The sequence below is a fragment of the Bubalus kerabau genome, chromosome 14, assembly GCF_029407905.1.
Source record: "Bubalus kerabau isolate K-KA32 ecotype Philippines breed swamp buffalo chromosome 14, PCC_UOA_SB_1v2, whole genome shotgun sequence".
NCBI classification, from domain to species: domain Eukaryota; kingdom Metazoa; phylum Chordata; class Mammalia; order Artiodactyla; family Bovidae; genus Bubalus; species Bubalus kerabau.
Genome location: NC_073637.1, coordinates 18,721,355 through 18,746,524, shown reverse-complemented (window position 1 = coordinate 18,746,524; position 25,170 = coordinate 18,721,355). Strand labels below are relative to the sequence as shown.

At 44.7% G+C, this 25,170-nt stretch overlaps 1 protein-coding gene across 2 annotated transcripts; it reads right to left on the bottom strand.

The window, feature by feature from the left end:
- Positions 1–203: 203 nt before the first annotated feature.
- On the bottom strand, positions 204–25,170 carry DERL1 (derlin 1). Of its 2 annotated transcripts, none has more exons than XM_055545915.1 (8): positions 24,839–25,170; positions 15,123–15,234; positions 11,157–11,221; positions 10,119–10,145; positions 9,444–9,539; positions 7,900–7,952; positions 6,349–6,459; positions 204–2,506 (listed from the first exon to the last, which is right to left on the bottom strand). In XM_055545915.1, the coding sequence occupies exons 1-8, from the start codon at positions 24,989–24,991 to the stop codon at positions 2,368–2,370; spliced, it is 756 nt and encodes a 251-aa protein (XP_055401890.1). In that variant the 5' UTR covers positions 24,992–25,170; the 3' UTR covers positions 204–2,367. The 2 variants fall into 2 exon arrangements, with proteins under 2 accessions (XP_055401890.1, XP_055401891.1); XM_055545916.1 differs by lacking the exon at positions 24,839–25,170 and adding an exon at positions 24,517–24,670.

Sequence of the window (25,170 nt, the reverse complement as noted above, 5' to 3'; positions counted from 1 at the left end):
AATGAAAACCTATAAGCCCGGCTTCCAAGAATGAATCCTACAGGTATTTTCCAGCACGTGAACGAAAGTAGCTACAGAAATGTTTGCTGTGTCGCCATCACAGCGACACACACTGGACACCAAGAGATGACTGGCTACATAAACCACATCCCATCTAGAAGAGGCAGCAGAGCAGCGATACGGAAACTTAAGACAGACGACCATCAGGTTGTACATTTTAATTTATAGTTTTTACCAATAAAAAGATTAGTTACAAAAAAAGAATCTCTATACAAAATCAGGATTTCTTTTTACTTTCACAAAGAGAATCCACTGTCATGTCTCGCCTTGCCAAAGCAAATCTCAAACAGCTTGCATAGCAAAAATTATTCCGAGGTAATCCAGACAAAAATTAGTAAGATTATCAGCTTCTTAAATTTGCTTGAAAGGAAGAACGTAGTGAACACTTGGCCTTGAAGAATTCTAAACAATACTTGGAACCTTCAGAAAGACTCTTGCTCTTGGGCATTTGAGCTGCTGAGAGGGCGTGCAGGAAACCAGCTCACTTACCATGAGATTCTTCTTACACACACACACACACACACACACACACCCACACACACACACACACACACACACACACACACACACACACACTGAGTCTCCACTCCTGCTTGGTGGGTGCTAGGGCAACATAATAGGAAGAAGGGCTTTTAAAATTTCACAAGTAAATTTTATTGTGGCCACAGGTCAACAGCAGAACACGTGACAGCTGGGGTTCATGTTCTCCCCGTCTCCTGTGTTATCATATAAATTAAATACGGAGAGGTACACGCAAACAAGCCTCATGAAAACCGAGGAGCTGTTTTCAAATCGCCATTTCCTAGAATAACACACATCACTGCTTCAAAGTCACCCTACGAGTGCACAGTGCTTCCATACAGAAGCACGCGGCCAACGTCCAGAGCCTTTTCAGTTGACCGGGAGTACGGCAGCCACTCAGCACTGCTCCTAGCAGTTCACTTTCAGAATAAAAATATAAAATGAGAAAACTGTGCCGAACATCATAGCCTTCAAATTAAAAACTATTTGGTGACAAGCCTAGCTCTGATGGAAAAAGCCCACCTTTGGGGTGGGGCGGGGGGAAGACTTGTGGGTGTTGAAGTTGGTCTGATGTACCTTCATGACTCGAAACAAAAAAGCCCTTCAAACACAGATGTGTCTAAAGCCATTACAACCCAGAATTATGTGATTCACTTAGATGTGCTTATAACACCTCCTGAAATAAGATCTACATACAAGAAGCTGCACCCTCCTCACAACTAACTGAAGCATATGGCCATGGGGGTGAAGATGGGGGGCTGGTTTATCCCCCCCAAAAAAAAGACAACTTAAATAGGATTTAAAGTTCTCCCCTCCACTCAATAAACATATACCCAGAATGAGAACAAAGCAAGATTAATGACCAGATGCCACAAGAGCTTCTCCCTGTGGCCAATGTGAGCTGGAATTTTCTAGCACAATGCAAATCCACTACTCTGGGTACACACAGCGCCCTACACAAGATGCCTACCCCAGGTAAAACCCAGACCCTATGAAAGGTGCATAACTTGGATCGCTTAACTTAGGATTCCTAGCAGTGACTCTCGTGCCGCATTAATACCAATCTGGAGTCCTCACTGACTCAGCGGTGCTTTTTTTTTTTTAATCAAAATAGTTGATGAGGTGGCAAACGGTGACAACTGACAGCAGGTCACGGCAATTCCAAAGGCCGAGGAAGCTCTTTGTCCACTGCTCTGGCTTCTGCCCTAGGGTTACGGTTCTGCCACTGCAAAACGCTGTGAACAGGTCTCTGTGGCCAAGCTGTGGCAAAGGTCAATAAATAAAGAGCTGGTCAGAGGCAGAACCATTTTACGGGCAGACTCCTCTAGCTGGGAATGTGGGGGAGAGAAAAAGGAAGAAGGAGACAGGTGTGTGAGGAAGAGGTAAGAGCCCCGTGGACAGGGGACTGGTGACCCAATGCCAGACACCCAGCTTGCTGCCGGCAGAGTCGGACCTGCCAAAACCCATCACTCAGATGGAAAAGGAAAAAAAAGACATCAAAAATAATACTACTAATAATGGTAATACGGCCAGTTCTGAAATTTGCACAGTTGATAATCTGTTCTTCTTAGCAGTAAGGACTTGAATGAGAATCATGAAACTCGAGGAACACTCTTTTTTTTTTTCCCCAGGATTTAAAAAACTGTTGTCTTGTTCGGAAAGACTACATTCAGTGTGGGTCAGATCCAACAGCATCAGCTAGAACTCAGTGGTGAAGGTCACCCCGAGCTGGGAGGAAACGTCATCTGAGTGGAGAGGCTGGTGGGCAGGCCGGAGGCCGCTCCTTCACTGGTCCCCGAGCCGAAAGCCCTGGCCCCAGTTGTGTCGACCGCCTCCGCCGTTCTGATCGGCCGCTCGCCTCATGCTAGCTGGGGGCACGCCAAACCCCGATACCCCTCCTCTCCTGCTGGGTAGCCAACGGTACCTGGAGCAGAGTGGACGAGACACAAAATGAGAGAAAACCACAAAGTCATTTCCACGTAGTTGTCCATCCTTATCTCCCTTCCCGGGGTTCCCATGGCATCTGTCACATCGAATTACGTTCATCTGTGGCCACGGAGAGGCTGAGGACAATGTCTCATTTAACTCTGTCTGATGGCTCAGTGGGTAAAGAATTCACCTGCAATGCAGGAGCCACAGATTCGATCCCTGGGTCGGGAAGATCCCCTGGAGGAGGAAATGGCAACCCCCTCCAGTATTCTTGCCTGGAAAATCCCGTGGACAGAGGAGCCTGGTGGGCTACAGTCCAAAGTCCCGGTGGACTCCATGCCCTGACCACAGAAGGCACTCACTTTTTATGATTTTTTTTTAACTAAGGTTTCACACTAACTTCACACTCTGAATTTTTTTTTTCCTGATTACAAAAGCAATTTATGTGGAAACAGTAAGTATGGAAACAAAAACGTCAACACCCACAAGCCCAGCAACCAGAAAGAACCATCTATATAGCATTTTGGTTTATATAAATATATAGCTAGCTTGCTCAAAGAGCCTTAAGTAAATTCAGTTCCAAGGACAAATCCGCAACCAGCGCGTCTGAGGGCCTCACGGCATCTCCATGATGCAACTGGGTTCTTCGTGTCCATCGAGGGACAGTGGAGAAGGCGGCTTTCTGTCTTGGAGTTCGGGCATGTGTTCAAGTTCATTCATTGTGTGTCCTTCAACTGCATTCTTTCCATCTCATTGGGCCTGAAGCTGAGGCCCAAAAAGGTTAGCTGATTTCCCAACTTACATATTAATAAATTCAGAGTCACAGAACAGCTAAGAAAATGTAAACCCAGGACTCTATGCTCTCAGTAGTTTTTCCAACAATTTCCCTTCCTTGATTATAAGTCAACTGAGCATCTATTTTCACCTGTTCCACTTATCAGATCCTGATGGTTTGATTTTTGGCTTGAAGCACAGAGACTGTGATCTGATATCCCGTTTTAAACCCCTCATGGCACCAAGGGCTTCCCTGGTGGCTCAGATGGTAAAGCGTCTGCCTGCAGTGCGGGAGACCCAGGTTCAATCCCTGGGTCGGGAAGATCCCCTGGAGAAGGAAATGGCAACCTACTCCAGTACTCTTGCCTGGAAAATTCCATGGATAGAGGAGATTGGTAGGCTACAGTCCATGGGGTCGCAAAGAGTCGGATGTGACTGAGCGACTTCACTTTCACTTGGCACCAAAAACAAACCACGAGGGGTGACCTGCCCACAGGAGGAAGCCTGAGGAGCTCAACCTTATCATAAGGCATTTCCCTCACGCTGGGTACTGCTTGTTTAAAAACGCATCTCATCTTCACAACTGCCCTACAACAGGTACTACCATTACCGCATTTTATAGATGGGAAAACTGAGGCAGAATTGAGTCGAGCTCTTCTGAAATGATAGGCAGGATTCAAACCCAGGCAGCCTGCCTCAAGCTCACAGCCCGCACCTGCCGCCACCCATAGAGTGCTTGATTCAGACGACAGCAGTTAGTGACCAAAGTCCTCCTATCTTTACACATCAACCCTGTTAGCTGCATGCTCCCTCTGCAGAAAGACAATTAACCGCCTTGTAAAAACAAAAATAACGGAAGAGGATCCATCTACCTTTTATTTTTTTGGTCATACCTCTCAGCAAGTGGGACCTTAGCTCCCCAACCAGGGATCGAAGCCCTGCCACCTGCAGGGGCAGTGCGTTTTCTTAACCACTGGACTGCTAGGGAAGTCCCTGTCTACTTTTCTAAGCAGAATGCGAAACAGTGATACATCTTAGAATTCTATAATTCACATCTTCCCTTTTAAACAAATTCAGCTTGATCATTAAATCAACATGTATTTCCAAGCACTGGTTTCCCAACATTCATAACGTTCTGGCACAAATAACATTCCTCCAAAGTATATAATAAATTGGAAGACTTAAAAAAGGCAACGCCAGGGCTGTCTTGCTTTGCTTCTGACTCTGAGACAATATGGAAGCCATCGCCACTGCTTAAACAGATAGTGAAATTAAATGCAAGTAATTAGTATAAAAAGATACCCAATTATACATAATCAACAAAGATTTATGATAATTTCAAAGCAGTTACTGCTTCTGTAAGGAGCTACATTTTGTCATCTGATCTTTATGCAAAATTTCACAGAAGGGCTTCCACCAACAGGGAAAGCTCATGAGGAAGGCAGGCTCCAGTGGGCTGTTGGTTTTGCCACTAGAATCTCATACATGTTGTTGCCCACAACTGAGAAATGTCTCCAAGCCATTAAATCAGAATACAGCCGTTTAAAGTAAAATAACTCTTGGCTGCCCCCCAAAGCAACAAGTTTTTTTTTTGTTGTTTTTTTTTAATGATGCATCTGCCATCAGACTTGATAAACCTAGATTAAAAATCCAAGCCTGCTGTTATTGTGTCCTTTGATAATTAGAAAGCAGATTGGTCATCAGTTTTTTTTTTTTAGCCTGAAGGCAACTCAAGACTCGTACGAGAAACAAGTTTCTTTTCATGCTCTTAATGAAGGGGGAAAAAAACGAAGAAAAAGACACACATACACAACAATAGTGTACTTCTCTGTATATTTCACAATGAAGGACTTTCAAATACCTTCCTCTAGCCTATGACAGTGAGGGCAGGGGGAGGCACTCACGTTTTACTGGCCTCATTGGCCCCTTGGAAGAATGGCAAACTGCACAACATTAAAATGAGCAAGACGTGAAAAGGGTTTTTTTCGCCTTTTTTTTTTTTTAAAGCTTCTAAGTGCAAGCTATCACCACATATGCCCGACCAGAGATCAGGAGAGACTGTCAGGCCGGCTGCGACACCAGATGGCGATTTTACTGGTCCCTTCTCCAACAGCCATTTGGTTCCCTGACAGGAGGGTCACACTGCTTACACACTTAAGTGTGTCAGCATCTCTGAGCGGGTGGGAGTGTGCATCAGAATCCCGCCCCTACCCCCACCCCAAATTCAGGAGTGAGGCTGAGAGAGCTTATATTTACTGAGCACCCACTACCGTGCTGGCGAGGGTGAACCCCACTTCCGGCCGTCCTGTGAGACGGGGCCACCCCTCAACTCACAGACTCAAAAGAAAGCTGGGGGGAATTTACTCAGTCACTTTCCCAATATCCAAACTGGTCGATGAGGGGAATGGGACTCCGACCCAAGTCTGCCTCCAAACCAAAGCTGGCCCCTCAGCCTCCTCCCTAAGTACACCCTGCTAACAGGACAGGCAGCAGGACACAGCCCTCCAGCCTCTCACTGTAACGCTGCAAAGTCCTCGAAACGTTCTGGTCTATGATACTAAATATACAAATGCTTTAAACTGCTAACCGGTGAACCTACTTACCCTCTTACACCTTCCTCAGCTGAAATCTTGGGTAAAACTGGCACCTCTGTCACCCTGGCCCCTTGATGCTCACACTGGAGCCACACATGAGTACCCCGCCCGCTCAACAGAGCCCACAGCTCCCTGTTCTTCTCCTGGAGCCTGGATTCAGGCTCTTGTGTCCCTGACTGTAAGAGACCACAGAGGTCACTCTGGAAAGCTGACCTTCACCTTGCAATCCTAAAATAAACACAGCCCTTCTTGAGTTTTCCCATGGCTGATATACACGCCGTTTCGGGGTTTTATAGATAGAAGAAGGCTCCAGAAGAGCGGGCCTCAGCTTGGAGTGACCAAGGCAAGTCCCTGGCTGGCTCACCCTTTCCCCATCAAACAAAGAGGGAACTCCTACCCCTCATGGAGTCTTTATCGGGAGGCAGACGACCATGGGCACTGTCAAACGAGAGAGGGTAGAAGCACTTACAAAAACTGAGGCGTGGATAGAAAATTCCTCCCTCCCAAGTCCATCGGGTATCTGAACATGAGGAAGAAATACAGATGTCCGACGAGATTTCCAATTAACTCATTGATGACCCTGCAAACAGAGAGTCAGATGAGTTTTAAGACATTCAAGAAGTAAAGTGAGCCGCAGCAAGTTTTAACTAATAGCAGAGAGAAGAGATCCCTCGTGGCAGCTCATTTCTGGCCCCTGGGAGTCTGTGACAGCTCAACAGCGAGCCCTTGTGCAGCCTGAGGGGCGCGCACATTCTGAATGAGAAGTGAAATCGGTCCTCTTGAACCAATGGTGTCTGGGCTCTTCAAGGCCAGCTGCCTCTCTGACATCTCTTTCAAGCCCCAGCCCATTCTCAAAACATTGTTTTTGCTACTTTCCTGTGTCAGGAAGGGGTGGGGGGTGGGGGGAAGTTGTAAGCTTCTGAACGCTTTCAGTCACAAACACCGTATTCGCAAAACAGGGGTGTATATTTGAAGGCTGGCAGGAGAGAGTCACAGGAGCAAGGAAGAGTGAAAAATGTCCGCTCCTCCTGTTCCTGGAGCCACGGATCACGTCTCCCTCGCCTCTTGTGTCCCCGACTGTAGACACCACAGAGATCACTCTGGAAAGCTGAGCTTCACCTTGTAAACCTAAAATAAGCATGGCCCTTCTTCAGTTTTCCCATGGCTGACATACAGGCCACTTCAAGGTTTTACAGATCCACTCTTACTGTTACACATCCTTCTCCGTCTCAGCCTGCAACATCCTTCCTGTTAGGGACTGATCAGTGTCTACAACTGCTCCCAGACCAAAGCCCAGGACTTGCTCTGCTCTAACAGAGTCTGTTTACCCAATTCATTCCCTTCTGCCTAGGGATACGCAGCAGAAGTTAGAACCCCAGAGAGCAAGGACATCACCAGGTTAAGAACTAGTACTATCAAAATCTGTTTTAAAACATTAAAAATATTTTGAGGTGTAAGAAATGGGAGTTCTTAGAAGAGCCACATCTTGAAATCCTCCTTCCGAAATTCTGAATGGATCCTTTCAAGGGTTTCCTAAGCCTCAGGTCTAATTCCAGACTAGAAATCTGACCGTTTGGCCCAAACTTTCGTACTATCAAACCACTGACAAAACTTCCCATCTGAGAATCTGTGCATTCTTGTGACTGGTGAGCAGTTTCCAAGGCGTTTTGGAAATGCCTTAAAAATTAAAACATGAATTTTATGCACAGAGGAGACGGCTCGGATAAAATTAGGTCTATACTTGCTCAATCTGGACAGTGAATCCAGAAATAAATATTTATTCAAAAACACATATATGGAAGCTATCCTATGACAAAAAATTAACAGCAACAAAAAACCATTCAGTGTTAAATGTGCTTAAAGCCCTGCGATTTTAATCAATTACATCCAAATGAAATTATTTCAAAAGCATCATTGCTGAGAATCTTCAAAGTGTTATAAAGATTAGGGAAGGAACATAAAGAAGAATGGAAGTCTTCCAAGGGTTAATTTGAAATTAAATAAATCTACTATCACTTACGAGCCTCCAATGATATAGTTGAATCCAAGGATAACCCAAGGTAAATAACAAGCCTAGGAGAGAATATACAGAAACATGAATAACTACACCTGCAGAGGATACGGTTGCCAGGAGGCTGAACTGGGTAAGGTTGTCCTGACAAAGGTTTTTATACATCCTTTGGAAAGTCACTGCAAAAATTCCTTAGCTCAATCTAGCATCACTCCTAGTATACTTGAAATGTCCCATCTAAAATTATACTTATCCACATGTTAGCAACTGGAGGGACAATACTTTGCTCATAGTTTTCAGGTACAATACAGGACCTGCTGAATTATAACAAACAGCTTTAGAAAGTAGATGAATGGCCTGTGGATGCTAATAAAAAAGTGGTCCATAATAAGATTCACAGGAAGGCTCCAGCCAGCTAATTGTTACCAATCAACTATAAAACAGCTCATTGTTTTAGAGTCTCCTTTTACGTATTTCACGGTTACTTTGAATTCTTATCAAATTATACATCAGTATCTTGAACTATTACTCTCCCAAATAAGACAGCTCTCCAGATGCATTCAACATTTGAGCCCCTGTGAAAAATTTATAAACAGAAACCTCAATTAAGTAGGGTTGGGAGACCAGAAGGGGGAGCTCTCACGTCCTGTTTCAACAGCTGAGCCCAACAGGAAGACAGACTTCTTTCCTTATAAGGACTCAGCCAATGACAAGCTTTGTTTATCACAGCCCTCCTGACTTCCTTTTCCTCTCTCTATAAAGGCACTCTCCTACCACCGGCTGCAGGGACTAGGATGTGGCTTGCCATGGCCATAGAAGCTCTCTACCGGTCCCCAGTAAACTCGTCTTGGCTGGAGATATAGCTGGCGGCCTATTTACTTGAGGTTAACACCCCTTAACAGAGTCAAGACATCATACTTAAGAACTAATGAAGTTACAAAAATATCACAAACTTGGAAAGAAAGGGTTACATATCAATAACTTGAAGGAAGAATGTAGTAAGGACTGTAAGAAGAACACAAAATATTTCAGAAGCACAAAGGCAAGACCAATTCCAGGCAGGAGAGGAAGAAATATGTTCAGTCCCAACTCAGATTAAGAATGGGCAGGATTTACACGAGGAAGAAAATCAAAACGATGTTACAGGTGGAAAATTGTGAGAGGAGGCACAAAGGGAAGTGTTGGGGGGCAAAAACCCAATCTATTTCAGCTTAAGTGTAAAATACCTAACGGGAATGATTAAGAAGAGATTTTTAAAGGGAGGGCTCCATCTGAGTATCCTTCCTTCCCTCCCTCAACCATACTCACATCCATGAGATCACTCAGGACACATGCCTGAGGGGCCTGAGGTCCAGAGGGAGTGAGGTCAGCAAAGGAGGTGGGATTGACTAAAGAAACCCAGGGGAGCTGAGGAGGGGAGAAGGGGCCTGCCGATGGTTTACTGCTCTGCAGTGACCTCTGCCGGACATGTCAGAAAGTACACCTCTGGGCGGAAAAGCGAGATCTCTGCAGAGACAGATGAAAAGGCAAATTTCCCAACTAGGTTAGAGTACCTTAAATCGTGTTCCAAACCAAAATGACACAATCATGTCTCGATTCAGCTGGGCCCAGACATAAAGTACTGACATGATCAGAGGAATCATCAGCAACTGCAACAAAAGAAGTGAACATGTAAAGATAAGGCTAAAAACAGAGGCTTAGCGTGAATCCATCTTTTTTTGTTTTTAACCTCTCTCCTCCAAATAAATTCTCACATGGCTATTCAAAATGCATTCAAAATGCAGAAAAGAAATTCAACTCACCACAATTATAAATTGGCCCTTTTACTTAAACATGCAATGCATGCTTTAAAATCCTCTAATAAAATACAATTACATTATTTGGGATAGATTCAGAAATACCAGGGTCAAGTTCTGTTACTTGAAAAAAAGTATGCAAAAAGCTTTACTTTTGGTGTATTCTCTGTTTTTAAAAAATACACATCCATGTACATGCACAGAAAATAATGGATAACCATCATTCTCAACATTCACACTATTAATAAAGAAGCCAGAAATGAGCAAGGAAGGTAATGATTTAGGTAACTCACGTTAGAATCTTCAAAATACCAAATAATTAATGCAATGTAATGCAATTGAAACTTCTTTCGAAGTTTAAACTTCTGTCAAAGGACATTAACAATAAATCTGAAACATACGAAAGGGCGAACAGTTTCAAGGGACACTTACCTGCATATCCATTGCTAAGCCCGTAATCTTGGTTCGTCAAGTTAAAGACCAGACACAAATACAGCATTCCACACCTAATAAAAGTTCATTTCATTCCAGTTTCCAGAAGGAAAAACGCTTCTCTATTGTTCAGGTTGCTTAAAACATCCCAGAACACAAAGGTATCTAATCACCGTCACTGTGAGCACACTATTAGACTCTCCAATGATGAAGAAACTAGAAATTAACTGCTTTGGCCCATGATTCAGTTTGGTTGCCTGTGTCCTCTGTGCCTTACCACTGCAATTAGGAGATGGAGGGGCCTGTGCCCCATGAAATAGCTAATGCTTCTACTCTCATTCAAGGCTCCCCAGCACAGGTGAAGTCCAAAACAAGCTTTTTGTCTTCCCTTAGAGGAGGGAAAAGGGCGTGCAAAGTGCCACACTTTCCGGGCTCTTGGTCAGGTTTCCGTGGACGCTGAGCCCCAGAGCCATTCTGAGCTCACCAACTCTGCACCGGGCTGGAGGTGACAAGCCCCTTCTGCCGCACTCACCACCTGGGAAGGTCCACAAGCTGCAAGGCTGCTGACACCCGCAGCTGATACACAGCAGGCAGAGAGGCCCGCCGGGCCCTCACAGAGGGACTGAGGTACCGGACGGCACTGAAGTCAGGAAGGGATGCTGGCTGTAAATTAGTTTTCTGATAAGGGCCGCAGCTTTCAAAAGCTGTCTCACGGCACAGAATCTCTTTGTGCTGCAGTCAACAAGCTGGCACACCCGAGAACACAGAGAACTGGGAACGAGAAGAGGGGACGGTAATAAAAGTCAACCAAATGTGGAAAAGCCCCACAAAGACAACAGCAAGAGAAGGCATCACTCTGGGGCTATGTGATTTACAACTGCTACTGGAAAGAACTTTAATGATTCTTAATTATTAACTACAGTAAATAAAGATGCAAATAACTACCACTGGAAATGTTCTACAGATTACTGCCTATCACCCAAACCTGAAAAAAAACAACTGGTTATCTCTGGCCCCAAATAACAGATGAAAGGATACCACGATGCAAATCCAGTTGAAGAGGAGCATGAATAAATAGTCTGCTGGCCTCCCATCAAAAGCTCCTGGAAACAAAAATAAGTCAAATGTCATGGTTTGGAATTTCAGAACAAAGGAACTTCAATGTTGAGAAATACTTCAAAAAACTATAGAGGAAGCAAAAACATGAGAATATTTTTAAATCACTCCTCAGAAGCAAAAGTACATTTTTTTACAACCTAAAACCAAGTCTGCAGTAAAGCCCTGGAGTAAAGTCACCTGGGAATCGAGGCTAATCTGTGCCCTCTTGACTGAATTACAGTCCGTTACATGCTCTGGCTCGACTGGCAGGAGCCAGGAGAGATCCAAAGGGAGGACAGTCAGGTCACAGCTACTGCGAAACCCCTCACAGCCTGCTTGCTGGACTTTCCTTCTCAGCTCCCATCACGAGATGGAGGCGCATTTGTGATTGCCTGGCTCATCCCTTCTTCACCCACTTGCCCGTAAGCTCTGTCGGGAGGAATCACGTCCATACTGCCTACCGTTACGACTCCTCCCCACGAGGCTGTACTCACACACACACGCGCTACCTCTCGGTCCGGCACTGGGCTTACTGAGACGATTCAGTCTCCATCTTCCAGGAGCTCACACTCTAGCAAAGGACAACAATGGTGGGGAGAGCAGTGCAAAACCACACCTTTCCGCAGCCTTGATTCTTCCTCCTCCTCCCCCAAGTGAGGGAGAAGGAGAAGACCTATAACCCCTTTTTACAGACGAGGAAGTACAGCTACCTGACCAAAGCCACCTGGCTTTTAGAAGCAGAGTGAAGCCTAACTACTAGTTAAGGGTTCTTTCTGCTACACCACGTCCTGGGCTCTGTCTTATTACGGGCCGAGGAATGGACATCAGCCCCGCTTTCCCTTCTGAGGACGGTCCTCATGCCTCCCGCTGGCAGACTAGGAGAAGGGCAGAGGAAAGAATCGAATGAGGCCAAGGTCCCTCGATCTCGGCCACTTCCACTCCCCTCCACACCCCATCACAATGACATGATACAAAGTCCACTGTTTAAAAACAATCCTAACAAGCTAAAAAATACAAGAAACTAGTGAATATAACAGAAGAGAAGCAGACTCGCCGGGGCAGAGGACAAACTGGTGGTTACTAGTTGTGGGGGCGATACGGAGCTGAGGGGCAGAAGGCACACAATGCTGGGTGTAAAACAGGCTCAAGGGGGTTCTGTGCAACCTGGGAAATGTAGCCAATATTTTCTAATAACTATAAATGGAAACAAGCCTTTAAAACCTAAAATTTTTTAATTAAACAATAAATTCGGGCTTCCCTTGTGATCCAACAGTAAGGAATCTGCCTGCCACCGCAGGGGACACTGGTTAGATCCCTGGTCTGGGAAGATCCCATGTGCCGTGGGGCAGCTAAGCCTGTGCCACAACTACTGAGCCCGCATGCTCTAGGCCCGCGGGCTGCCTAGAGAAGCCACCGCAATGAGAGGTCCACACACCACAGCCAAGTTGCCCCTGCTTGCCACAACTAGAGAAAGCCCAAGCGCAGCTACCAGGACTCACCGCAGCCAATAAACAGACAAAAATAAAGTAACAATAACAACCTAACAAGTATCAGAAAGGCAGAAAGAAAATCTACCTAAAAGAAACTAGATTTCAGGCCAAAGTCGCTTCTCTTTTCCTTATCCACCCCCCACCCCACCTCAAAGGCACACTCTAGCCACAGTTTTAAGGATGCTTAATGGAAGGGGACCAGGATGATGTATCAGAGCTGAAACTCTTCACAAAATCTCTAAATTCTAGTAACAGCTGTGCTTCTTTTGCTGTGGTTTTGGCTTTGTGATTTCTAAGGATTCTTTAGATTGAATATGTAAAACGCTGTAATTACATAAACTACAGTACTGTATTATTTGGCAAGCTTGCAACTGGAAATTTACAAATTAACTGGTCCTCAAATTGCAGTCTTCTAGCTTCACATCAGAATCCTTATAAACCAGCCAACACTGCTAGAGACTTAAAATAGCCAAGCAGGAAAAAATGCAGGTGGCAAACATTTTGTCGCAATGTTATCTTGAAACTGTATGGTGGAAGGCAGACAGGGGTCAGTAAACTGGGCTCCAGTCCTAGCTGTGTTTCTCAAACAGCTTTGTGACCTGTGGGGCATGCCACCGCCGCTCCAGACCACGGTTTTCTTGTCTGTGAATTGAGAGGGTTAAACTGAAAGATCTCAAAAATTCCTCTCTACATGAATGCTGGTATAGCATTATTCATAACGGCAAAGAAGAGAAAACAAGTCAAATGTCCCTCAGCTTATGAATGGAACAACGAAATGTGGTAAATCCATACGACAGCATCTTGACTTGGCGATAAGAAGAAATGAAGAGGGACTTCCCTCGTGGTCTAGAGAAGACTGGACTCCCAATTAAGACTCTGCGCTCCCAATGCAGGGAGCTCCAGCTCCATCCCTGACTGGAGAGCTAGATCCCATGTGGCACAACTAAAGATCTCGAATGCTGCAACTAAGACCCAGTATAGCCAGATAAATATTTTTTTTTAACAATTTTTAAAATTTAAAAAAAAAAGGGATGAAGTGCTAATCATAAATACTACATGGAAGAACCTTGAAAACACCACATTAAGTGAAAGAAGCCAGTCATACAAAAGACTGCAGATATATGATTCCATTTATAAGAAATTCCTAAGAGGCAAACCTAAAGAGGCAGAATATAGGTTAGTGGTTGCCTGAGGGCTGCAGCAGGGTCAGGGGAAACGAGACTGAGTAGAAACAGGGAATGGGTACAGGGATGAAATGTTCTAAAACGGATTACAGCAATGCACAGCTCTGTGAACATCCATTAAGTTATACACATTAATGGCTGGAATTGTATATGAATTATAGACCAATAAAGTTGGTTTTAAAAATGCCTCTCAGGGGACTTCCCTGGGGGTCTAGTGGTTGAGAATTTGGCTTCCAATTCGAGGGACATGGGTTCGATTCCTGGTCAGGGAACTAAGATCTTACATGCTGTGGGGCAACCAAGCCCACGTGCCACAGCTAGAGAGCCCACATTCCGCAGCTCAGACCCAGCACAGCCGAAATAATTAAGTATTTTTTAAAAAATGCCTGTAAGGACTTCCCGGGCAGTCCAGTGGTTAAGACTCCACACTTCCAATGTAGGGGACCAGGGTTCAATCCCTGGTTGGGGGACTAAGATCCCACATGCCACGCAGTATGGCAAAAAATAAATAAATCCTAGCTATATATTTTTTAAAAGTTGAGTGTTTCCTCATGACTGATTTATGTCAATGTATGGCAAAAATCACAATATTGTAAAGTAATTAGCCTCCAATTAAAATAAATTAATTAAAAAAAAAAGTTGAGTGTTTCACTTACAGAGACGAAGTCTAGGCTTTTACTTGCAATAAGGTAGTGTTTTTCAACACCAATTTAGGAGATGTATACACTTCAGCCCAACTGTGCCTTAAAAAACAGGGATTGCCATGTGACAGAAATGAGGGAGATGTCACGATAAGTGAGAGGTAAACCGCCTAGCCACTCAGGATATGAACAAAATGTGGAAACTTCTGCCCTTGTCTCTCTGCCACCTATAAAATGGTGATGCTGCTGCCAACCCATGATGCTCCTGTGGGGATTAAAAATCAAACAATCTAAGTGCCTTGTAGAGTTCTGGCAGAGTCCCTACTTACTGAACATTTACATCATTAGGCCATTTCTTTTTTTTTTTTTTTCGGCCATACTGCGTGGCTTGTGGGATCTTAGTTCCCTGACCAGGGATTAAACCTGGGCCCCCAGCAATGAAAGCGCTCACTCCTAACCACTGGACCACCAGGGAAGTCCTGAGTCATTTCTTTATATATGCTAACTGCCCTCAAAATTCCTCCACTACACAAATACACGGATTAGCAAAATAGACAAAAACAACACTTAAAAAAACCAGGGATGACATACCTGTTTCGAGTCGAGTAGAGTACTGATATAAGAAGTATAAATTGACCAAATAAAGAAATCCAGTGCCTGGACCCACAGGGAAGTAAAAGGCGGCAGTGACTGGCCTCCAAATCTGTCCAGATCAAAATAAAACACATCTGTTAGTTTCTCTAAGCTGAGGGGTTTTTTTTTTCCTTTTAACTAAACAAAATTAACCCTTGCAAAACATTCTCCTCAGTGATAAGAGCTATCACCAAGATAATTTAAGAAAACAACTGAAAAGTTTTATCAGCTACAGTCCCATCAACCTGCAAGTCCATGGAGTTAAGATGGCATCATTTAACAAACAATAAATACTTCTAGACAAATTGAAAACAATACAACAGAAGTACATGGCTAATCCTTACTAGGATCAGGCTTACAGCTATGCCTATCACAAATGAATTATAGGGCACTTCCCTGGTGGTCCAGTGGTTAAGAATCTGCGCTTCCACTGAAGGGGGCGTGGATCCAATCCCTGGTTGGGGGAACTAAGATGTCAAATGTGCGCTGCATACTAAGACCTTCAGTCGTGTCTGACACTTATGAGCCCCTGGACTGCAGCCCGCCAGGCTCTTCTGTCCATGGGACTCTCCAGGCAAGAATACTGGAGTGGGGTGCCATGCCCTTCTCCAGGGGATCTACCCAACCCAGCATCTCCTACATCTCCTGCATTAATTAGCAGCCGGGTTCTTTACCACTAGCGCCACCGGAAGCCCAAGATTCTGAATACTGTGGCCAAAAATAAATAAGTAAAAATTTTTAAATTGAATTACAGTATCAGGACTTCCCTGGTGGTCCAGTGGTTAAGACCCCAAGCTCTCAATGCAGTCCAAGTACTCAACTCTGAGTGAAAGTGAAGGTCACTCAGTCATGTCCAACTCTTTGCAAACCCATGGACTATAAAGTCCATGGAATTCTCCAGGCCAGAATACTAGGGCAGATAGCCTTTCCCTTCTCCAGGGGATCTGCTCAACCCAGAGATTGAACCCAGGTCTCCCACACTGCAGGCAGATTCTTTACCAGTTGAGCCACAAGAAAAGCCCAAGAATACTGGAGTAGGGTTGCCTATCCCTTCTCCAGCAGATCTTCCCAACCCAGGAATCAAACCGGGGTCTCTTGCCTTGCAGGCAGATTCTTTACCAACTGAGCTATCAGGGAAGCCTGTAAATAACATTTTGTATCTTATTCTTGTTTAATTTACTGGCTAACACCTCCAGAACATCAAATAGTAGTGGCTGAAGATGGCAGCCCTCCCAGACTTTTGGAAAAGCCAATGTAACGCTGGCTTTTGGCTTGACGGCTGTGTGTCTTACTGCATGAGTATGAAAGATGGGGTCCCTACATCAAGGAGGTCTCAATAATGGGGAGCCTGTTCAAAGAAGCAAGAGTAGGCACAAGGAAGGGAACTCTAGTCTCAGAAAAATGAGTACAAACTCTCAAAGAACTGTGAGAGCACAATAAATGAATGGGTACGGCTAATAATCTGGGTGTGGCTGGAACAGAGGGCATTCGTTGTGGGGCCTGGCCAGGCATGGCTGGCAGGTCACATTCTCCAAGTACAGGACTGTAAGCCTCTGACTTCATTCCCAGTGGGGGAAAATGCACTTTTCATACCGTGAAAAGTCACTTTCCAGCAACCCTGTGCTTAAACCAGTAAAACAACACAGGTTAAAATTCATTTGGGTTTATTCACAATTTTATCACAGAAACAGAACAGTCAGACAGAAAGAGCCCTAGAAATGATTTGAAAAGACAAGAGATTTCAGCCAGGGCTTACATGTTATCACTCTTCAGCCACAGTTTCCATGGTAAAGGAGGAATGATATCCTCTTTGGTTTTATCCATTTTGGTCAATGGTTTAAAAAAATAATAATAATGTGCTATTATGTTCATGTGCATGCCCTAATTCAAGAGGTGGATTTTATAGATGAGGCAACAGGATGAAAAAAGGTTAAGCAATGGCTAATAATTGGTAGAGCTAAGAAAAGTTTGTCCCAGACAGCCAGACTCGGGAGTTTATGACACTAAGCCTCTATTTTTACAACGCCTCTCACAAATGACATCATTATTATGAGGTAGAATTAAAATTGGTAAAAATGTTCAGTACTACTATACTGCTTGTAGAATCCTCAAATGAACTGAGAGCAAGCCCACAAAATTCACACTCTCTGCTTCAGAAAAACACTGGGGGTAAAAGACCAGAGCACGCGAGCTGTGGCCTTGCCTCTTAGGACCTGTGGGGCCTTGGAAATGTCTAGACCTTTGAGTTTGCATCTTCATCTACCTGTGACATTTGTCTTTGACTCTCTCCTTCCTTGACTCACAGATTTTGTCAAAGCTTGCAATTGAGAAAGTGGATGAAAAAGGTGCTTTACCAAAAAAAAAAAAGTGGGCGTACTACTATCATTACAGTATCTGTTAGAAGACACGTGCTGACCTGGTTTTTACAAATTCCCATTTTAATCTACCCCCACATTCTTCTACGTTACTCGAGGCCTGATTTTGGAAAAGACACCTCCAGGTTTTCCGACTACATTTTTCATTAACACTGACGACACGACACTATTTTCAGCCACTGTGTGCACCTGTGCTTTGGAAATCAGCAACTGTCAAAATACTGCACTTTCTTTCCCAGTTCATTAAGCTTACCCTTGAGTTATACCTGCTTTCACTGACCTAAGGAACTTGGAATTATCTTTGTATTACTTTAAAATTATAATATGAAACACCAGGAGATAGTTCATCATTTCAGAAGGACACAATGTAATATATTTTTGAAATCCCCATTGAACAACATAGCCAACTAAATGCTCTCCTCTCCTCTAATGGGTATGCAGACAATTAGTATAAGGAAATGGCTTTATTTTCAGGCTGGGAGTGGTAAAGGCACTTTTTCGATCCTAGAAAGCCTGCACTGATCCCCTGATCCCTAAGACGCAGCCAGGGGCAGTGAAAAGGGCATGGGATTTACAGGCAAGCATCTTATTTTAACTCCACAGAAACCCCAAGGCAGGAAGCATCACCACTCACCTTTTCAAGAGGAAAGCTAGGCCCCTCATTAGAGTTGAGGTATCATGGTATCATGCCCAGAGTTCCTCACTTAACGAGGGCAAGAAGCCCATGTGCTCCCTGGCATAGAGGCCTTCAAAGAAACACCAGACACTGTTCATCAGCGTCAGCTACTGGTCCAGCGACTTCTGATGAGCGTTTACTTCAACCATCCTTGAATGAAAATCTCCCAAACAACATGCCAACATGCTACTGAAAACATTACAAATGCCATCCAGAGTCTAGGGTAGTTTTGTTTATTTTTTTTTTACTATCAGAAACAAAAAATTGTCTGCAACAGTAAGGACTGGTTGATTTGGAGTTAAAAAAAAAAGTTCTACATGGGTCATCAAGTAAGTAAGAAAGAAGAGCACCCATGTGCCAAATGCTGGTATTAGCAAACTCCAGCTTTTCCTTTTTTTTGGGCGGGCGGAGGCAGGGGAAAGGGGATGGGGAAGGGAATACCAGACAGGCAAGAAAAACAAATGAAACCCACTCAATTTCAATTGTGGACTAGCTATTAGGAGTCATCAATTCTACTCCTAGATATAGATGTATACTATGTTCACCAAGAAGTGTTCACTATTCATCCTAGCCAAAGCCAGAACTCCCCCTAAAACCCTGTTACCAGAAGAAAGGGTAAATAAATGGTGGTGTGTTCACACAAGGGAACAATACAAGAATGAGCAATCTATAACCACACACAACAATGTGGGTGACTCGCAAACTGCTGAAGAGAGGCTAGACACACAAAAATAAATATTTGTGTAATTTCATTTATGAACAAGTTAAGAAAATTGGCAAAAACCATCTACAGTATCAAGAGTCAAGACAGTAGTTACCCCTGGAGATGAGAGTGACCAGAAGGGAGCAGTAGGAAGGTTTTGGGGGATGCTGGCAATATTCTGTGTCTTGATCTGGTTGCTAGCTACAAGGCAATTACTTTACATATATATATATGAAAGTGAAAGTTGTTCAGTTGTGTCCGACTCTTTGCGAACCCATAGAGTATACAGTCCATGGAACTCTTGGCCAGAATTCTGGAGTGGGTAGCCTTTCCCTTCTCCAAGGGATCTTCCCAACCCAGGGAATGAATCCAGGTCTCCCACATTGCAGGCAGATTTTTTACCAGCTGAGCCACCAAGGAAGCCCATATATACACATATATCCTGCCTGTTTACTGTAACTCAACAAAAAGTTTAAAAATGAAGCTATGAGCTAATGGATAACCTTAGCTACAGACCACAGCAGAACCGTGTAATGTGGAGAACGCTGAAAAAGAAAGATTTAAAAACTGTACATACCAGAACACTTGCCACTAAAGTTCTAAATCCAAACCCTGAAGCTACTTCTATGCTCAGCCCCCAGACCAAGTTCATTCCCCTTCCAGTTATGTGTCTATATACTGCTTCCCAACACACTCAGGTGTCAGTCTGCTAGGCTTGCTGTCATCAGGCTAAATGCAATAACATGAGCGAAAGCCTGGCAAATATGGCACCAGGCCCGAACACCGATTTGGCTGGTGCCAGTCCTTATTATTCCTGGAAACAAGAAAAATTGAGAGTTCGTATCTTCTCATTTCCAGTCACGATGTTTTTAACAGGACCAAAAGAACAGGAAAATAATTCAGCAGTTACATAGTTACATTTCAATTACAAATTAAAATTAGAATATTACTGCTCAAGGAGAGAAGGCAGCAAAGGCAGGAATTGGCTAATAAATAAAAATAGGCACTATTTTTTAATCGATTATCCACCAGACTATTTACTGGGCACTTCACAAACATTTTTCCATGTTTTATATAAGAGAGGCATGAAGTAGATAACATTTTTCCTCGACTTGAAGATAATCATTTTTGTTTCCAAAATTAGGATGTGCCTTATAATCAATACATTTATTTAGTGTAATTTGTACTTTCCTATTCTTCCAAAAAATATTAAAGGAGCATGTCATAATCAATGGAGTGACAACAGAGTTAACTTATAAATTATCCCCACTTTCAGTGAAGAGAGGGCTTCCCTGGTGGTTCAGACAGTAAAGAATCTGCCTGCAATGTGGGAGACCCAGGTTCGATTCCTGGGTCTGGAAGATCCCCTGGAGAAGGAAATAGCAATCTACTCCAGAATTCTTGCTTGGGAAATCCTGGCAAGGATATCCTGGCAATTCCCTTGCCACCAGGATTCCAGGATCCTGGTGGGCTATAATCCATGGGGGTCACAAAGAGTCAGACAAGACTGAGAGACTAACACACTTTCAGTGAAGAAACCGATACTCAAAAAGGACAAACAGCTTTCCTGGGGGCATGCCACTAGCAAGGGGGCTGAGCCAGGCCTGGGGACCATGACTCAACTACTTGAAATCCAGTCTTTCTACTCTCACAGAAAAGGAACAATAATTTGCTATGCCTGGTTAGAAAGAAATCACGCTCAAAAATGTTTTGTTAAATACTTCAGTGTGTATTTTGGTAGATATTACGCAAAAGAGTTAAGAGAACTATCTGAAACTCACCAAAATAGAAACTGAAACAGCAGCTGTCTATCAACTGGGGTAACACTGACCTCAGGATGACTGTGGGGGCTCAACGAGGTAAACTAGGAAGAAGCCAACACAGATGTAAGGTGGTGATGTTATTTTGCCCAAAGAAATGAAACATCCCCATGCAGGGAGCCCTGAAAGACATTTCAGAAACCACAAGGGCAGCAGCAAATTGCCATCTCTCTTCCAGTTAATCAGGGACCAATATGGAGCCATTTCATCCCTGTGGACTAGCTGATTGATGGGTGTGAGATGTGAAGGATGAAGAACTGTGGACAACAGTACAGTGAGTCTTAACACACACCTATGCCTTTCCATCTACCCAAACTAAGGAACTAACGTTACAAATGTTCGAGTTCCAAACCACCAAGCTTCTCACAGGAAACCCACGGATAAGGAGGAAAAGTAACCTTTCTCACTTCCAACATGAATTCACAATTTTAAATCGACCATCCCCAAGTTGTTCAAAGATGCAGCTTTTAAAGAAAAAAACGAGCCTCTTGCACAAAGCACATAACACACTCTTTGGCCCCATCCATCAGTCTCTCAGATGCGGTTTTTCCTTCAACTGTTTCAGCTGAAATGAGCTCCTCCAGGTAGGTCTGAATGCTAAACTTGTTCAGAAAGAGCAGGAGTCAGAGCAGCAGAAAGAAAGGACAGATACTGGTCTCTCCACACCTGGGCAGTCAGCGCACAGTCCTGCCTCCTGCCAACAGCTTCCCCCCCTTCTCAGGATAACAAGCCCACAAGAAATAACCCAAGGAAGGTAGGAAAACTATGCAAAGTGTGACATGAATGATGACCTTTCTGATCAGTTCACCGTTTTTAACATTATACACCTGGAATCTATTAGAGGGCTTCCCAGATGGTGCTACAGGTAAAGAACCCACCTACCAAGGCAGAAGAGGAGCCTGGTGGGCTACGGTCCATGGGGTTGCAAAGAGTCGGACACAACTGAAGTGACTTGGCACAGTCTGTTAGAAAGACTTGCTTTTACTAAGCTGACTACAGATGTAACCAAGGTTTTGCAAGGAGAGCTGAACAGCCAGTTTTGACCAGGCTCTTCTCATTTATGACCATTTACTATTTACGATCATTTATGACCACTGCACATTAACTAACATGCCACTGGGCAAAAGTGCACAGCATTTACCCAGGCAACAAACATTTCACCAAAACCAATAGAAAAGAATATGCAATTCTGGCTGCACACTCAGATCATACTCTAATACCCAACTGCCTTACTGAACTTCACCCGGATGCCTACAGGATCTTTAGACTTACTATGGCCAAAATATAACTCTTTATCATACCCTCCTCCACCCCCAAAACTCGGCCTCCCTAAACATTCCCAATCTCAGAAAAGAGCTCCACCAGCCACTCAGTTGCTCCTGTGAAAACAGTGACCTCTTCGAGACCTGCTTCTTCACCCATTCACCCTTTGCATCCATTAGGCTGCAATCTTGCCCACTCCAACTCCCAAACCTATCCACTTCTATCTCTGAGACACCCTGATCCAAATCACCATCTTTCCTGCATTCTAACTTGACTTATCTCTCTGGTCCCGTTACCTAGCCCTCCCTTGCCACCATTCACAACACCAAGTCCATCCCACAGAGTTGTTTAGTCGCTAAGTTGTGTCCGACTCTCTTGTGACCCCAGGGACTGTTGCCTTCCAGGCTCCTTTGTCCATGGGATTATTCCTGGCAAGAATACTGGAGTGGGATGCCACTTCCTTCTCCAGGCAATCTTCCTGATGCAGGGATCAAATCCTGCATTGCAGGCAGATTCTTTACTGTTGAGCCACTAGGGCCTCCCCCCTCAACCCCCAACGAGTAGCCAAGAGAATATTTCAGTCCTTTGCTCAAAAGGCTCTGCCTTTCTAGTGCCTTCAAATTCAAGTTCAACCACAAAGCCGTATACGATCGAGCCCCAGCCTCCTTTTCCATCTTTGCTTTATTGTACTTACCCCTGGCTATCTCTCTGTCCTCCCTGCTAATCCTCATCCCTCCCACTGACTCTGTCCTAACCATTCAGTCTTCTTCCTGATTCTAATTCCTGCCTCTAAGCCTCTCACTTATTATTTCTTCTTCTTGCAAGACTGTCTCCAGAGCCACATCTTCCCAAAACTGGCTCATCTTTCAGATTTCAGTTCAAATATACTCTCTGAGGCCTTTCTAGAATACTCTATCAAAGTCACCATCGCATGCCTCTCTCTTACTTTCTTCCTGTTCACTGTTGTACCCCTAGTGCCCAGCTCTGGTTCCATGCATTCAACCAATAAGTAAGCACTTGCTATGTGCCAAACACGGACCCAGGTAACAAAGACAGTGGTACACAAGACAAGTGGTACTCATGGCGTTTTATTCTCTGAAGGGAAGCAGGCTGATGAACATCAAGGGCTGATATGCTGCAAGAAAAATTATGGGTAAGGGAGACAGAGTGAAGGAGAGGCACTATTTTAGGGCAATCATAAATGTCAATAAGGTGGCATTTGGGCAGACTTGAAGGAGGTAAGGAGGTAAACTATGTTTATGGTACTCAAGCAGAGAAACATGACGTGCAAATGTCCTGAGGAGGGATGGAGTAAGGTGCTGAAGAAACAGGAAAGATCCCACTGTGGAACCTAATGTACAAGGTGAAGAGTAGTAGGAGATGAGCTCAGAGAGGCAGTAGGGGGCCATGCAGGCCAAAGGACTTGAACTTGACTCCATCAGTTGAGAAGACATTAAAAGGATCTGGGCAGAAGACCGACAGGACATGGGTTTATGTTTTAAAAGGATCACTCTAACTGTCTAGAGTTAAGACTGAAAGGAACAAGGCTGGTATGATAATGGCTTGCAACAGAGAATAAAAAGGGACTGCATTCTGGATATTTGTTAAAAGTAAACAGAATTTGCTAACAGACTGTGGGATGTGAGAGAAGTCAAAGATGACTCCGTGACTATTAGCTTGAGCTCCTATAAAAATGGAGTTGCTATTTACTTCTAGGGGAAAGGGTATATAATGTTGGACACATTAAGTGTGTGATGTCTGTTAGTCATCTAAGTAGTCATTTCAAGTATATGGTTTGGCGTACAAGTCTGGAAGTGAGACAGATCTGGACTGAAAGTATGTATATTTGTATTTGAGAAACTTCAGCTTGTAGAAATGATTTAAAGCCATGAACTAAACGAGATCACCTGCAGCTAGGGAGAATACAGGAAAGAGGGCCTGGGGTACACCACAGTATTCAAGGATCAGGAAGATGAGGAACCAGCAAAGAAAACTAAGAAATAGCCAGTGAAGAGAGAGAAGACAAAAGAGTGTTACCCATAGTCCAAACAATGTGTTGAAATTAATGTCAGATCTTACTATCCGACCTGCACTGATTTAAATCACAGAATCCAGTGAATAAAGATAAACCTCCAGAAAACTAATATTCGTTTACCAGGAATATTACCCTGGACTGTTTCCTTAATGCTTTAAAAAAAAAAAAAAAAAGGATTCCATTTCTGGAGCAATTTACTCTTTACTCGGTCCTTCATAAATTCAACTACGACCTGCCAGATACTAAAGACCTGGGAGACACACAAATAAACAGACTCACTCTTTGCACCTCGGACTTTCAAATCACTCCTGCTGGGAAGAAACTCCATTAACATAAAAAGAACTCGGCTGGTGGTTGAGCAAGGCGACGTCCACATGCCACCCACTTGGATGACAGAGCGAGGTCGGAGGGCAGGTGCTCCAGGTGGCCCCCGCCTGCCACTCACTGGCGTACCACAGATCGACAACTTAGCAGTCTTACCTTCCCACTGCCGCCTTCTCCGGGCACAGAGGGCGGGGAGCACAATCTTAACAGAAGGACGAAATCAGTCCCTTCCCACCGGGCCAAACCGTGGAGCCTCCATGTCTCCAGCAATCCAGGCCCACGCTCGGACCCCTTGGCCAGCAGTCCACCCGTCCGTCCACCCGACCCCCGGACCAAAGGACCCCGCCCTAAACCGCGGGAGCCTCTGCACTACAAGTCCCACCAGGCACCGCGCGTCCGCCACCGGCCAGTCTACGCTCCGCCGCGGCGGGGCCACCTGGGGTCTGTAGGCGCCACTTGCCCGGTCGTCGGTCAGTACCTGGAAGCGATAGAGGAAGGCTTCGGGCCAGAGGAAGAAATAGGCCGGGCTCATAAGACCGAGTTTACCGACTAAGGGGACCAAGACAGTGGCGGCGAACCAATAGCGCGTGATGGTCGGGATGCTCCTAAACCAGTCCCCGATGTCCGACATCTTCGCCTCTTCGGTGGCCGGGATGCGCACAGCCGCCCGACTCCCCGTCCCGGCCCCCTCACGACGCGGCCTGCTCTGCGAGTGGAAAATGTCCAGGCGGAAGCCGCCCCAGCCCCCGGTGCAGAAGGCGGGGACCGGCGGACGTGGCGCCACCGAATTCGGACCAGCAAGGGAGAGTT